The sequence below is a fragment of the Anabrus simplex genome, chromosome 2 (genome assembly GCF_040414725.1).
Source record: "Anabrus simplex isolate iqAnaSimp1 chromosome 2, ASM4041472v1, whole genome shotgun sequence".
NCBI lineage: Eukaryota > Metazoa > Arthropoda > Insecta > Orthoptera > Tettigoniidae > Anabrus > Anabrus simplex.
In genome coordinates this window covers 539348917-539363581 of record NC_090266.1, presented here as the reverse complement: position 1 = coordinate 539363581, position 14665 = coordinate 539348917, and the positions used below count along the sequence as shown (strand labels likewise).

The window sequence follows — 14665 nt, the reverse complement described above, 5'->3', positions numbered from 1 at the left end:
ATAAATGTAAATGTTATCTTTAATAGTTTCACTAGTTGGAAGAAAATAGGAATGGTTTTTCATGAAAACAATATTTCAATTTTTGATCTGCGGATTCAATTTCAAACAAACTTCGTAGGAAGCCAGAGCTGCTCTGGAATGACAATCGTTAACACTCATTAATAAACGGTTGCCCAGAGTACTTGATTAAACGTATCCCTTCTTTACTAAAAGTTGCAAGATCGAATCTCGGCAGATTTGGTTATCATTTAAGTGTCTTAACATTGAGAGAGAGACCATTGGCAGTAGTTTTACAGATACGCTAATAAACACCTGTTCGGGGAGAAATTCCAAAAATCCGATGTCTCGTAAGACCAATTAAAACCACCTTTGCTGCTATTTACTGAGTAATTTCAGTCGAAATTCACACTTAAGAATCTTCGAAATTATTTCAAAAGATCGAACATGAAGTTCACAAGGAACCGTAAGCGTATAGTAGAGGTGTTATTATCGGCGTCGAAGTGGAGGCCAGATTCCATTTTCCTAAGACAAAGGGGAATCAGTGCTAGAATTTATTACCTTCACTGCAGTACACTGTGATCAGAATATAGCCTGTCCGGCTCTTTGGCTAAATGATTAGAGTTCTGGGCTTTGGTCCAAGGGGTCCCGGATTCGATTCTAGGCCGGGCCGTGTAATTTAACCATCAATGGCTAATTACTCTAGCACGGGGTCTGGATGTGTGTGTCGTCTTCAAGCCTAGAAATCACCATACGGCACCTAGGGCCTCATTCTCAAAGACGGGCATGTTGCCTATAGGCGTCAGTCCCAAAGACCTGCACCAGACCTCTTTCGAGATCATATATTATTATTATTATTATTATTATTGCGGGGATACCCGTGGAGCAGAAAGAGGTTAAAGAAGGTGCCGGGGTGAATGGGTCCATGTATAATGTCATTCAAGACTAAACTAGCCACACCCTCTCAATTTTATTGGTTAAGTTCATAAGTAACACTCAAAATCGAACAAGAAGCCTGTGATAGGTTGAAAATTAATTACAGAAATTTTTACTTGGCCCGATTCAAAACTGGCGGAAAGAAAAAGGCAATATTGCCAACCCAAAAATAAATGAACATCAATCAGCAGCAACAACCTAGAAATACAAAACTTCTTTAAATTATAAGTTCTTTCACTTTGCACCAGGGTATATGATCATAGTTTTCCGGTAGTGTCATCTGTGGAGAAATGTCCAAACTTATTGATGTATAGCAAACAAAACTAGGAGAAATTCAGTCAGTTTAGAAAACTGCACAATAACAAAATTACATAATATATTTCGGTGGTGACATCTTCTGATTAAAGTTCCAACTTGTTGTGATATTAGTTTCACTTTTGATTGATAGAGGATTTCATTGAGGCGCTAATTTTGAATGCGAGGCGTTGAGGTGTGTCTCCCGGTACAATTATTATTTTTATTATTATTATTATTATTATTATGATTATTATTATTATTATTATTACTGTATTATAAGACACAGCTTGACTCTCGGATTAAGATCTATTTAACCCATTGTCTTTAATCGCTGCAAGCAGTGCACTACAATTATATTATAAGTGGACGTCACAACTTTCTGAACGCTCAGTTCTCACCAGAACAGCAAGCGATCAATACTTTTTTGATCGTCTTTTGTTTGTTGCTCTGCGCAGAGAAAATCTCCTTGGAAAGAAGAGTTACTATTGAACGCCATTCTCCAAGTCTAAGAAGTGATCAATGAGGGTTCGGTATATTTCGTGGATCGGGGTGATTCGGGAACTTTTTAAGGAACATGAAATAATTTTGGGCATGTTTAAGGCTCTAATGAGTAAGGCAGGTTGCCAATAGTACATGGTATGGATGCGTATAACTATCTAGGTTGTCGACCTTAGTTCTCTTCGTGAAACTGTGCAGAAGTGTAAGTGCAAGTGACGCTTTGATCATAACGACCCTTCATAGTTAAGTGAAAATTATGTGGTCATGGAATCTGTAGAAACATTATGAACATACATTTTAGTTGTGAGATCAAGCGATTATGAACAACTTCGACAGCAACCAGAATTTCTCTAAAAGAGTGGAGGCGAGATGAAGCCACATCAGTATTTGCGTATCGCGACAGTGTGTTCCTGCGTCGCTTTACTTACAAGTGTGCTATCGGGAGAAGTGTCCCTGTGGATCTTAAGCTTGAGATATTGCGATGTTGTGCACGAGTTTAAGGTGTAGGGTGTAACCAAATTCAGCCCCTGTGTTTTATGTGTTCTGCAGTTGAGAATCTTATCCAGAAAGGCCATGAAATATCCCTGTGGTTTTGGTAGATCCTGAAATGCTATTCGTGAAAAGTGATTTGGTCTCATTAGTTTGGAATTTATATTCATGTTTTTTTTAAGTAAATGATCTTCGAAATCCATGGAAAAACATGGAGCACGGTGATAATGTGTGCACTAAAATGTGCCCTGGTAATAATTTGACTCGGGACACAGTGTTACTTACCAGGTATACGGGAAACCAGACATGGGCAGTTTGTGGCACTTACCGTGCGTGATGTCCCTCCACCGGTGGCATCCAGAACGTCAACAAGGGGTGTGATGAGCTCGCTCGGCAATACAGGATGCACAACGGCTTCCCATAACCTGGATCAGGCCGTCCATCACGGCTTGCATTAACGCATCCCATTGTTGGACAAGCGCCCTTTGGAGGTCAACAATGGTCCGTGATGGTGGTGGTGTTACGGCTGCAATACTTCGGTCCTGAGTGTCCCATGAATGTTCAATTGGATTTAAGTCAGGGTAGCTGAATATAAATTTGTGAAAAGAGAGTTGGTCTTACTAGTTTGCAATTTCCACTCATTTCCATGAGTTAACCGTTCTTCGGGATCCACATAAAAGCATGGGGCACGATGATAATGCAAACTCTCAAAGACGACGATGCACAGTGTTAGGGGAGTTATGTGACGTAGAGGCTGCTGCGAGGTCTCTAGTCAGTGCAGGTGCTGTTTTGATCGGACGTTTGAGGACACTTGAGGCAAGATAATGATCCTGACGCTGGGTTGTAGCACATGGTCGACCTTTCCCGTACTGCCGTTCATTGTTTATTCCCTCTTGGAATCTCATCCACAGACGTGAAATGACGCTACGGGCGACATTCTTCTCCCGCTGACTTCGACCACCTACAAATCTGCCGATGACCCGACCACGCGCGTAATGTCATCCAAATGTGTTATCTGCGCTGTCCAGCTTCCCTGATACTCTAATACTGTGTGCCAAACGCACACAACAAGCAGTCAGAGCCACTATACCGACTCTACCCACACGGATTGTTTCAGGCACAGTAATCGGTCTCTTACTGAGCTGGCAGGTTTCTTTTTCTTGCCTGTTTTCGTGTTGTCCATCCACAGTTTATTCCGCGCATCATCGCCATGACACAATGATTTCTCGTGGAAATCGAAGATCCCTTAACTTATGGGCATGAGCGAATTTTTGGCTTTATGGTCGTATGTCCAAGTGGCTAAGTTGTAGATTCGTCCCACGACTCTACGTGAAGTTTATTAATTGGAGATAATTATTAGACCTCAAAGGTTTGAATATTTCAAGATTAGAAGGGAAGGTTTGTTTCAGTTGTTATGTCAAGACTTGTTTCATCTTAATTACCACCTTGATTTCATTGCTTGGTATAAGAACATCATTGATTAGTCTGAGAGTCTATATGAGATGAATAGGCATATCTTCATGGAAGAATGAGATACATTTGTTACTGTATCCAGAAGAGTTTCGTTTCATAGATTGGATCTTCACTAAGTAATCAACTAGTTCTGCTGACTGATTGCATCCTCGCTGGTGACCGTCAGTGGCGTAGGTCAGCTGGAACTTCACAAGGGATTACTCGTAATGCACGGTGATTGCATCTGGCTTGTTATTGTGTTGTAATGCCAGTGGTGTAACCATTCGTGTTCAAACTTCATTTACACTACTTGGACATATATATGATGGGATGCGTAGAAAGATTTTTTTCTGCTTCGTAAACATAGTAATTTGGTATTTTAGATTAACGTATGAATGGGATTGTTGTGTAATAAAGGTGTCTTACGTTGTTAGCGGTTTGGGTAATGGGAAGGAAGGACGTTAGTGATGTCAACGATAGGTCATGGTAGGTGTGATTAACTGATTCAGCTACGATACTCATGGCGGTTTAGTGCTGCGTATTCATGCGAGAAGTAGGTATTTACTCCACTTGAACCACACAGCTGTCAGTGAATAAATTTTAAGACTAGTTTAAGGGGTCTTCAAGAATTGTCGTATTTAATTTGCTGTGTACTTGCATGACCTTCATCTTGACCACTTTTGTGTTTAATGTTCATTGTTAATTAGTATTATGAACCTTTGTTTGTTTCGCGTATTGTGTGGTATTTGAGTACGGCTAGACTGATCAGCAGTGAAGATGATTATCTCAGTACGTGTCCACGTGTGACGATTTATTTCAAGTTGTATAATCTTCTGTTTGGTGGTACGTTAAAACGACAAGATAAATTAAAATGCAAATTTCTTTCAGACCGGATATTTAACAATTGTATCTAAGTTAACAACAGATATCACGAGCATTTAATGTTCGCTGTGCAAAATTATATTAAATTGTGGGCTCAGAAAACATTTTCATATGAAGTAAGTCAAATGTTACCTAAAAGTTAATGAGTTAATTTATTTCAGAGTAACGTGCCACACTGTTAACGAGTTCATCAAGAGGTATGTACTGGTATGTTACACGTACCACACTTGTGGCGCGTTGATCAAGAGGTATGTTCTGGTATGTTACACGTACCACACTGTTGACGAGTTCATCAAGAGGTATGTTCTGGTATGTTACACGTACCACACTTGCGGCGCGTTGATCAAGAGGTATGTTCTGGTATGTTACACGTACCACACTTGTGGCGCGTTGATCAAGAGGTATGTTCTGGTATGTTATACGTACCACACTGTTGATGAGTTCATCAAAAGGTATGTTCTGGTATGTTACACGTACCACACTTGTGGCGAGTTGATCAAGAGGTATGTTCTGGTATGTTATACGTACCACACTTGTGGCGAGTTGATCAAGAGGTATGTTCTGGTATGTTATACGTACCACACTTGTGGCGAGTTGATCAAGAGGTATGTTCTGGTATGTTATACGTGCCACACTTGTGGCGAGTTGATCAAGAGGTATGTTCTAGTATGTTATACGTACCGCACTTGTGGCGAGTTGATCAAGAGGTATGTTCTAGTATGTTATACGTACCGCACTTGTGGCGAGTTGATCAAGAGGTATGTTCTGGCATGTTATACGTACCACACGGGTGACGAGTTGGTCAAGAGGTATGTTCTGGCATGTTATATGTACCACACGGGTGACGAGTTGATCATGGAATATGTTCTACTATGTTATACGTACCACACGGTGACGAGTTGATCATGGAATATGTTCTACTATGTTATACGTGCCACACGGGTGACGAGTTGTAATAATAATAATAATGTTATTTGTTTTACGTCCCACTAACTACTTTTTAAGGTCTTCGGAGACGCCCGGTGACGAGTTGATCATGGAATATGTTCTACTATGTTATACGTACCACACTTGTGGCGAGTTGATCAAGAGGTATGTTCTGGTATGTTATACGTACCTCATTGGTGGTGAGTTGATCAATGATCAAGTGGACCATTCTGCTATGTTATACATAACGCACTGGTGTTGAGTTAAGAGGTGTGTGCAGGTATACTATACGTACCACACTGGTGAAGTGTCGATCAAGGTATATGTTCTGCTATGTTATACGTACCACACTGGTGAAGTGTTGATCAAGATATATGTTCTGCTATGTTATACGTACCACGCTGGTGAAGTGTTGATCAAGATATATGTTCTGCAATGTTATACGTACCACCCTGGTGGCGAGTTGATCGAAGACAATGTTCTAGTATGTTATACGTACCACCCTGGTGGCGAGTTGATCATGGAATATGTTCTGCTATGTTATACATACCATCCTGGTGACGTGTTAATCAAGGGATATGTTCTGCTCTGCTGTACGTACCACACTAGTGGCGATTTGATCAAGGAGTATGTTCTGGTATGTTATACGTGCCACCCTGGCGGCGAGTTGATCAAGGAGTATGTTCTGCTATGTTATACGTACCACCCTCGTGACGAGTTGATCAAGAGCTATGTTCTGCTATGTTATACGTAGCTTCCTGGTGACGAGATGATCAAGAGGAATGTTCTGGTATGTCATACTTACCACGCTGGTTGCGAGTTGATCACGCCGGATATGGGCATGAGCTTTTTTCTGTAGCAAATCGAGGTGTGCCTGACAGCGGGAGTACGAGTAAGGGTAACTGAAGGCGAACTGGTACACATCGTCCTCACGGTCAAAACCAAAAGCGAAGGAGAGCACGTAGTGGTTCCGGTGCTCCGGGGATCGGTAGTAGAAAACATGCTTGTTGGGCATGCGCTGCCTGCAACAACCAACACCATGATCAATACAACACTCTACACAGCTCTCATTGAAATGAAGACATCATTACATAAGTATATAACTACACGTGTTGTAGAGGCTTATCAAGAAGTAGAGTGCATGTTAATGCAAGAACTTGGACCGTGAATTCAAGGTTTCTCTGAGATATAATTGCCATGATTTTGTATGTGCGATGTTTTATATCGTACCCCCCAACGAAGAATATAGTAATTAATATGTTGTCAATTGAGGTGAAATTTATTAAAAGTAGCATATTTACTTAATTTGTTTTATAGTGCTTTAATGAAGTGTTATAGACGTAGTGTAGGTCAGATTGTGAATAGGAACCCCTGTTCAGGAAGCGCATCTCATCCATACAATAGCGAAAGCTATATCTCTTTAACGCAGTGTTCGCCCTAATTCAGCTTAAGAGACCAGTGCGCAAATGTTCAAGAGATGTGATAGACACTGACCTCTTTGACCGACACGTCCAGTGGTAATGGAACGAACTACTCTCTCTACACGACACGTAGTGTTCTGCTGTCCAGCCACGAAAATCTGGCAATATGGTTGAGGACATAATCACGCTGATCACGTTGTTCGCCGTATGAGGAAGTCATCTGACAAGGCATCAATCATATTCTGCAAGCCAAAAATCGTAATGGTATGTGAGTACTGAGGATTTCTTTAATGTTCAAGTGAGAAAGAATGTCCTTATTATCTTTCAAAGTAAAATAAAGAACAAGCGTGTAGTTTTACATGAATTTTGATACTGTGAACCCAGGAGCAAGACTGCCAGTTTTACGTGTAATCCAAACCTCTGGAATGTTAATTTTTAATTTAAACGTTCCCACATGCATTGTGCATGAAATACAAATGTAATAACATCCCGACAGTGATGTAATTGTGTATTATTTCGAGATAGATTACGTTTACAAACAACAAAATAATGGCATTTACCAATTGCTGGGCAGAGAGGCACAGGATGTAGAAGCGTTGACATTCTCATCCCAAGTTTATGGGTTCAATCCCGGCCAGGTTCGGTGATATCTGACTCAAATATTTCAGCATCATATCGATAGATTTTACGGCACGTAAAAGAAATCTTGCGAGACTAAATTTCAGCATCTCGACGACCCCGGAAACTACAATAACCAAAAGTACTGATAGCCAAGTGGATGGAGCTATCGGCATTAGACACTGATTATCTCATACGTTTGTGTACCTTATCCGGACTTAATGCTACAGCCGAAACGTAACATGGACGTTTCATAACACTTCACCAATACGTCACAGGACGTTTCATCACACTTTAAGAAATTACCTAATTAAACATCAAATTTCGTTGTGGTTAAAAATTCATGGTTTTATTACGTGAATTACTTCTATGGAAACAATTAAGTAGTGCTTGCCAAAATTAAGATACAAAAGATCGCACTTTCGCAAAATTTCAGAAGGGATGTAATTCCTAAGTTTATAACAACCTCAAGAAGTAATAGACAACTTATCTGCAGAGGCTACATATACCTCAAACACAGGTACTAATGTAGATGTGATGGTAGAATCCGGTGTAATGATATGCTTACTACTTCTGAATATAGATCACCTGTTCTGACAGAAAGGGAACATATTCGGGTTTCTTATGGGGTCCGCTGCAAAGCTAAAGAATTGAAACAAGAAATTAAGCGGACAGCTTCCAGCTCTATTGAATCTACATCGACCATCTTACAAATGCAATTGCTGGCACATCCAGCGAAACAAATGTAAAACTCCCTAAAGAAGGAAGAAACACTAAAGGGAACCATACAACGTGTCAGAAGACATCTCTTACCCCCTGAATAAACTTGTGTAGAAGCAATTAAAGATCACCCTCAAAAGTATGAACGGACTGTGGATGACGAACAGTGGCTGCTTCATTTAAGAGCACGGACAGGTGTCTTCTGCTCAGACTAAAACCTACACATATTAGAATGGTCAAACTATTGGATCTGTATTGGGAAATTCGAAATTGCTCCTAAAAGTAGTAACGCAATTATGTAGCATATATTGTGCAGTACGAGGATTGTTTTCCCCGTTCCTTTTTGTAATGACAAAGAATAAAGAAACATAAGCTGAAATATCACGCTCTTAAACAGAATGTTTTAGACAAGCTAGGGACAAATTTCCAACTTGTTTACTTATCAACCGACTACAAAATTTCTGCCAATTCAGCAGTGAATAATGCTCTCCTCAACTTACAAATTACCGGTTGTCCCTTTCACTTCGCACAGAGTACGTGGCGTAAATTGCAAGGTAAAAGTTTGGCAGAACAGTTCATGGCCAATGAAAACGATGTCATTCGCACATAGTTTCCCTTAATAATTGCATTGGCGTTTATTCTGATGGAACATGTCCCTCAAGTATTCAAGATATGAAGAGAAGAAATTTGTAAAAATCTGTGAAGAAATGAAAAGATAGGAGGCGAACAACACCAATGATTACACATGGCACATGGAATTGCTACGACCGAATCATTCAACAACTTCCACGTACAACTCACACCTGCCAAGTTTATAAGCTATAAATTTCATTTTTGTTCCGTATTGAAATTCAATTATAAGAAATAAATTGAAAAGAGGGTCCACCATTTAAAAACAATATATTGCACCCTAATTGCCTTAGGCGATAAGGTGGAACATTTAATTCATTCATTTCTGAGTAGAAACGAAGTAGCATTCGATATTTCTAGCAAGGGCTGCCGAATTGTCACAGCACACGGACGGAGAAGATTTAAGCCACCTTAGCAGAGGCAGGGCACGTTATTTTGGGGGTTGTTAAGCAATTATATCATAAATGCACTTAGCCGGAAGCTAAAGCCGGTGAACATTCACTCGCCACCCTGGGAACCGGAAGTTTCTAAATTCTCCACGCATCTCTGTAAGACAGAAGAACCTGAGATACGAGAAAATCAGAAAGGATAGCTGAAAATCTTTGAATTAGACGAGTAGACCCCGTAGGAAAAATGATTCAGGCATTGAAATTGCCCCATTTAAAGACGACAAAATTTCACGCAAGGAATATTTTGGTCTATCTACGAAGAGTGTGTGAGATTGCACATCAACTGGGCTTCTAATGACTGCATCGTAATGAATATAATATTTGGTGGACTCAGTTAAATTAATTACAACCTAAATGGAACACAGTTATCGTGTGCGACTGATCACGATCTGAGGGTGTGGATGCAAACGGATGAGAACAAAGTGGCGCCATCAAACAAATGGCCGACGTTAGTTTAATCGAACCCACGAAAATTGAATTATACAAAACGGTACGATCGTACAACTACTTTCAGCTCCGTACCGTGATACCAGAAAAATAAGGAAAAACGGACACCGGTTAATGACTTGTTGACGCCACTGGATTTATTTGTGATGCACCGTGATACCACCGGAAATTGAGTTAGAATCACGTAGTCGGACCGATGGTTTATAACAGAGACACGAACCGAGCCATCAGGGAGTCAGTGTACAGTACCAAGTCGGAGAGTTAGCAGTCAGTCAGACAGTCAGTCTGCTCCAGTATCAGTTCGATCAACCGTGTACGTGTCCACACTTCGAGTGAACGCCAGGTAACCGACTATTCAGGGATTACATCAACATAATTCGGAAATGTAAGTGGGTATTCATAAACCATATTGATTCAGCTTCAGTGGAGAGAAATAGGCTCCAAGTAGGTGACATTCTTAGCTTTGTAATGCGCGCCATTGCCTAGGTCAATTTACGATCTCGTAAGACAATGTGTAAATACATAGCCGATACAAAAGTAGTCAGATTATTTTAAAACAGATGAGTGGAGAGGGTTAGCAGGTGATAGAGGGGACATTTTGGTAAATATCAACTTCTCTTGTGTTTTCAGCAGTCCCCAAGTTCGCTAGCCTGTCCTTGAGCGCATTAAGAACATTCTGTCAACCGGACAGGCAGAGAGCAATGAACGAGAAGGGGAAGATTGTAAACAATTGCTAGCCTGCTGTCTAGAACAGGTACCCCGTTGACCGAAACTTTAAGAGGGCCACTTTCTTTCCGAAGACCAAACCAGCTGCTACAAAATTATGTACGGTAACTGTAGGACAGCGTCAAACCTCCATGATCGAGTGAGATTATAACTGGGAGTGCATTCGGATAACATTTAGTATTAGAGCATAGAATTGATTTGAAGAAGAGTGTAATGTGTGTTCATAAAATAAGTCGTGTGCTATCAGTGTATTAATAATGTGCTAATTTGGACACACACCAATTTTCACCATGACAAGGCTAATAATTAACATGGCCTAAAATCCCAAGGAAGGTTTCGAAGAGCGGCATGAAGCAGCCCGACGACGCAGCTTGGATGATGAGAGTACCAGATCATTGAATTGTTGTTTTAATTAGTACGTAAATAATTAACTATATCCGTGATAATGCTGTCATCCGATATGTATAATTATGCAAACTTTTCGTAGTATTATATTTTTGGAAGGACAGCTAAAATCGCCTTAAATGTAAAAGTTATGTCACGTGTCATAAATTATGGACATGTCGTGAATTAATGCTGAGGGCCTGCCTTAAGTCATTATCTGCTTTCATTATGTTCAATATTTTGGGATATCTACCGTGTCGCTCAATAATCTAAATTATATCTGCCCTGTCTCTAATTTCTGAGTCATATGAGATTAATAAGTAAAATAATAATATAATAATATGTTTTGTTGCGAAAGAAAATTTCGTAGTGATGGGTCGCAACGATAATAATAACAATTTATTGTGATGATATTTTTGACGACGTAATCAGCAAAAACTATTTATGAAATTTAGGTGACATTGGATAATAATAATAATAATAATAATAATAATAATAATAATAATAATAATAATAATAATAATAATAATAATAATAATAATAATAATCATGATAATAATACTGTTACCATTTATATGAGTTACTTTCTCTATGCTATGGATTTTACTAAGTGTTCAACATAACGTTAGAATAGGTGAATATTGTTGTCTATTGAAGGATCTGTCATTGATAGTCATGCAGTAATAAAATAATTGGGAACCTCTAAGAAATAAATGGTAAATGTTTTGTGTTGTTTACGTAACAGTGAGTTAATTGATACAGTGCTGACCGGATGTGTAGAAGTGAGTTGAGGTTTGACAGAAATGAAATTAACGAGCAACAAGCAAAACGAGAAAGAAAGAAATCCTTGCAAGAGGAGGAAATTGTTACGTTAAGGTATCAGTGAAAATATTCCTGGATTAACGAATGACGAGCTACGCGCCGGTATGAGAGCCAATGTCCACGAGTAAGGACGAAAAATATGTAAGTAAAGCTCCGAGGAAATAATAATATAGAAACAAAAGTAAGAATCTACGTTGAAAAGAAGAAATGAAATAAAAATTGATTAGCCGTTTCGTAATAGGGAGACGCAGGTGTCTGCTTATAAATGTTCGAACACAGGATATAAAGACCACCATAATTACATCCAGACGCACTGGGAATCTTTAGTTGATATTGAGTTGATTCCAGATGGTGTCCTCTGATGTGAAGCAGAGGTAAATTGATACCCAATTATTTTATACTTTAAAACTACACCTGTGAATAATAATAATAATAATAATAATAATAATAATAATAATAATAATAATAATCAAATGATAAATACCTGACACGGTAACACTGTACTACGCAGGTTAAATAAACAGGCCTTTATAAAAATGTAAATAGGACTGTAAGTGTAAAGCTGTTGACTTTAAGACACTTCTTTAATAACTGGATAAAATATACGTGAATCATGCAGACCCGATCGGGTTAAGCATTTGAATGTGTAAAATGCTAATATGTAAATGTTATACAGGTCTCTTCAGCTGATTTATTCATTTTTTTTACTCAGAGAATCAATGTTGAAAACACCGTGATTATGAAAAGCTCGTAAATGCAATTTTTTGAGTATCCAACCGATACTAGCTCATGAAAGGCCAGTTAAGGCCATAAGGCCCTAACTGATGTGTGTTCTCAGGAAACTCCTGGCATTTATTCTAGTAGTGGGAATTCGTATAATTCAATGCATTTTTATTTTTATTTTGGCGACTGTCAATTAACTAAAGATAACTTAAACACTGTTCATATTTACCTTCTGTAACAATTACTGTATTTGACATTTTATATGAAAGATAACTAATGCTACGTCGCCATTTAATCTATATTCCACGCCTGTGGTGTCGGAAATAAGTTTCAGATTAGTTAATCATTTATGGAGAATTGTTGTTTATGGCGTGACCTAACTATTGATTGTTGTTCTTCAATTTGAGTAAATTTAAAGGAGAACACAACACAAAAACACGTATGTCGTTATTCATTGCTAAATATGTATTATGGGAATGTAATAACAATGCCGTAAATCCGGTGCCACTATGTCCAACCATTCTCAAGTTATGTGCGGAAGTAGTAACTGGTCGTGACGTCACTGCGCTGAGGAGTCTACCTGACAGCCTCGAGGCTGGGAGTAAACTCCCGCAGTCTTTTCCCGCACTCCATCTGCTACTGCCGTGTTCTTCTGTTGCCAGTGTTAGTGGGCATATTTTTATTTATAATGGATGTAAATATCATTAGTCCGTATCAGTATGAGCCAGAACGAACGACGTTTGCTGATGTCCATTCAGATAGCGATCTTGACATGGATATGCTAAACACTACCGGCCGTGCCGGCACGCGAATTTGGTGTAAATGTAATGAGTGTACCAACATGGATACGGATGAAGAAAGTGTATGCTGTTGTGAATTAGACAATTTAAAGGCAGTGAAATCTGAGAAATTTTTGTGTATAACAAGAAATCCCTCGTTTACAAGGCTTATTTTAGACCGTGAAGTATTGACAATGACAAGGCATAACATGAGCTTAAAACAAAGAACATGGCAAGGAAACGTTTACTGAAAGCTTTAAATCCATTAAATAGAACTTGGCGTTTTATTTGTTACAAACAGTTCACTTCGTGGGTAAATTCATGGACTGCGATTGGTAAAAAGAACAGAGTTGTCATACCATCATGTGTTGTCAACACCATAGGGAACACATTTCTGGAACCTGATGGCACCTATGTGGGCGTCAAGCTGTAAATGAAAAATTAAATTAAAACAGTACAATTATGTAAGAGTTTCTTAAGCTTGTTTGTATGATAAACATTGATAATATATTATTTTGACATGAAGTACGGTACCTCATTTATTGTTGCGAGTGAAATCGTGAGAAGTGCTTCTTGATCAGGTCGTCATTGGAAGGTCGAGGTATTGGAGCGATGTTTTTAGGCAGTGACAGATCCATTGCTTGATCTTCAGGTGAGGCTCTACTATAGTTAGTTTGCAAGAGATTTATTTTGTTCATTATTGCCTTCTTCCATCCATCGCTTGACGCCTCATATTTCTGTTTTATCACCCAGGCTCCTGTTGATTTTGTGTACTGAGTTTTGATACCAGCTTTCAATTTATTGATGTTCCAATTATAGTCCAATGCGGCAATCACTGACCTGAGTTTTAAGCCTCTGTACGAGAAATGAACTATTTTAGGAGCGTATTTCAAACGAAGGTTGTGATAACTTTCTAGGCTTCCGGTGTGAACGTAGTGTTTTATATGTTCCACACCTTTTAAAAAAGATTTGTCTAAAACTATTTTCTTCAAGGCTTCATATCAACTTGAATTTCCTTTAATCCACATTTTCCTTCTCTCTTCCTCCTCCGCTAATGTATCGTGCTCACAGGATTTCCATTCACCGTTTTCTAACCACTTATGCTCATTTTTAACGTGGTGCAAAATTGACGTAAATTTATCGATTAGCACAGAACTGTTTCCATTAGATGTTTGTGCTGCCCACCATAAATGATTATTATACTGGCCTTCCACGCTTGAATTTCTGGATTATTTTTATCGAGAGCTTTCATCTTTTTCATTAGACTATTTGATATGTGCCAAGCATCAAATTCATGTTCAATATCAGGATACTGCTTTCTCAGTAAATACCTTACTCCTTTGTGTCTATCGGAGAGGAAGAGTTTTATATTACATTTTTCTTCCTGTACAATCTTCCTCATCGCGATTTCACACGCAGCCTTTTCAAGATCACCTTTCACCATCACTCTCTGAACAAGTTCCAAATG

At 39.0% G+C, this 14665-nt stretch overlaps 1 protein-coding gene across 1 annotated transcript in view; it reads right to left on the bottom strand.

The window, feature by feature from the left end:
• Nucleotides 1-14665, bottom strand: part of LOC136863589 (cytosolic carboxypeptidase 6) — a 1034988-nt gene that overhangs the window by 822698 nt on the left and 197625 nt on the right. Inside the window, exon 5 of the mRNA XM_068226007.1 lies at nucleotides 6284-6500. Within this exon, the coding sequence (XP_068082108.1) occupies nucleotides 6284-6500 (217 nt within the window). The remainder of the gene's footprint in view (nucleotides 1-6283; nucleotides 6501-14665) is intronic.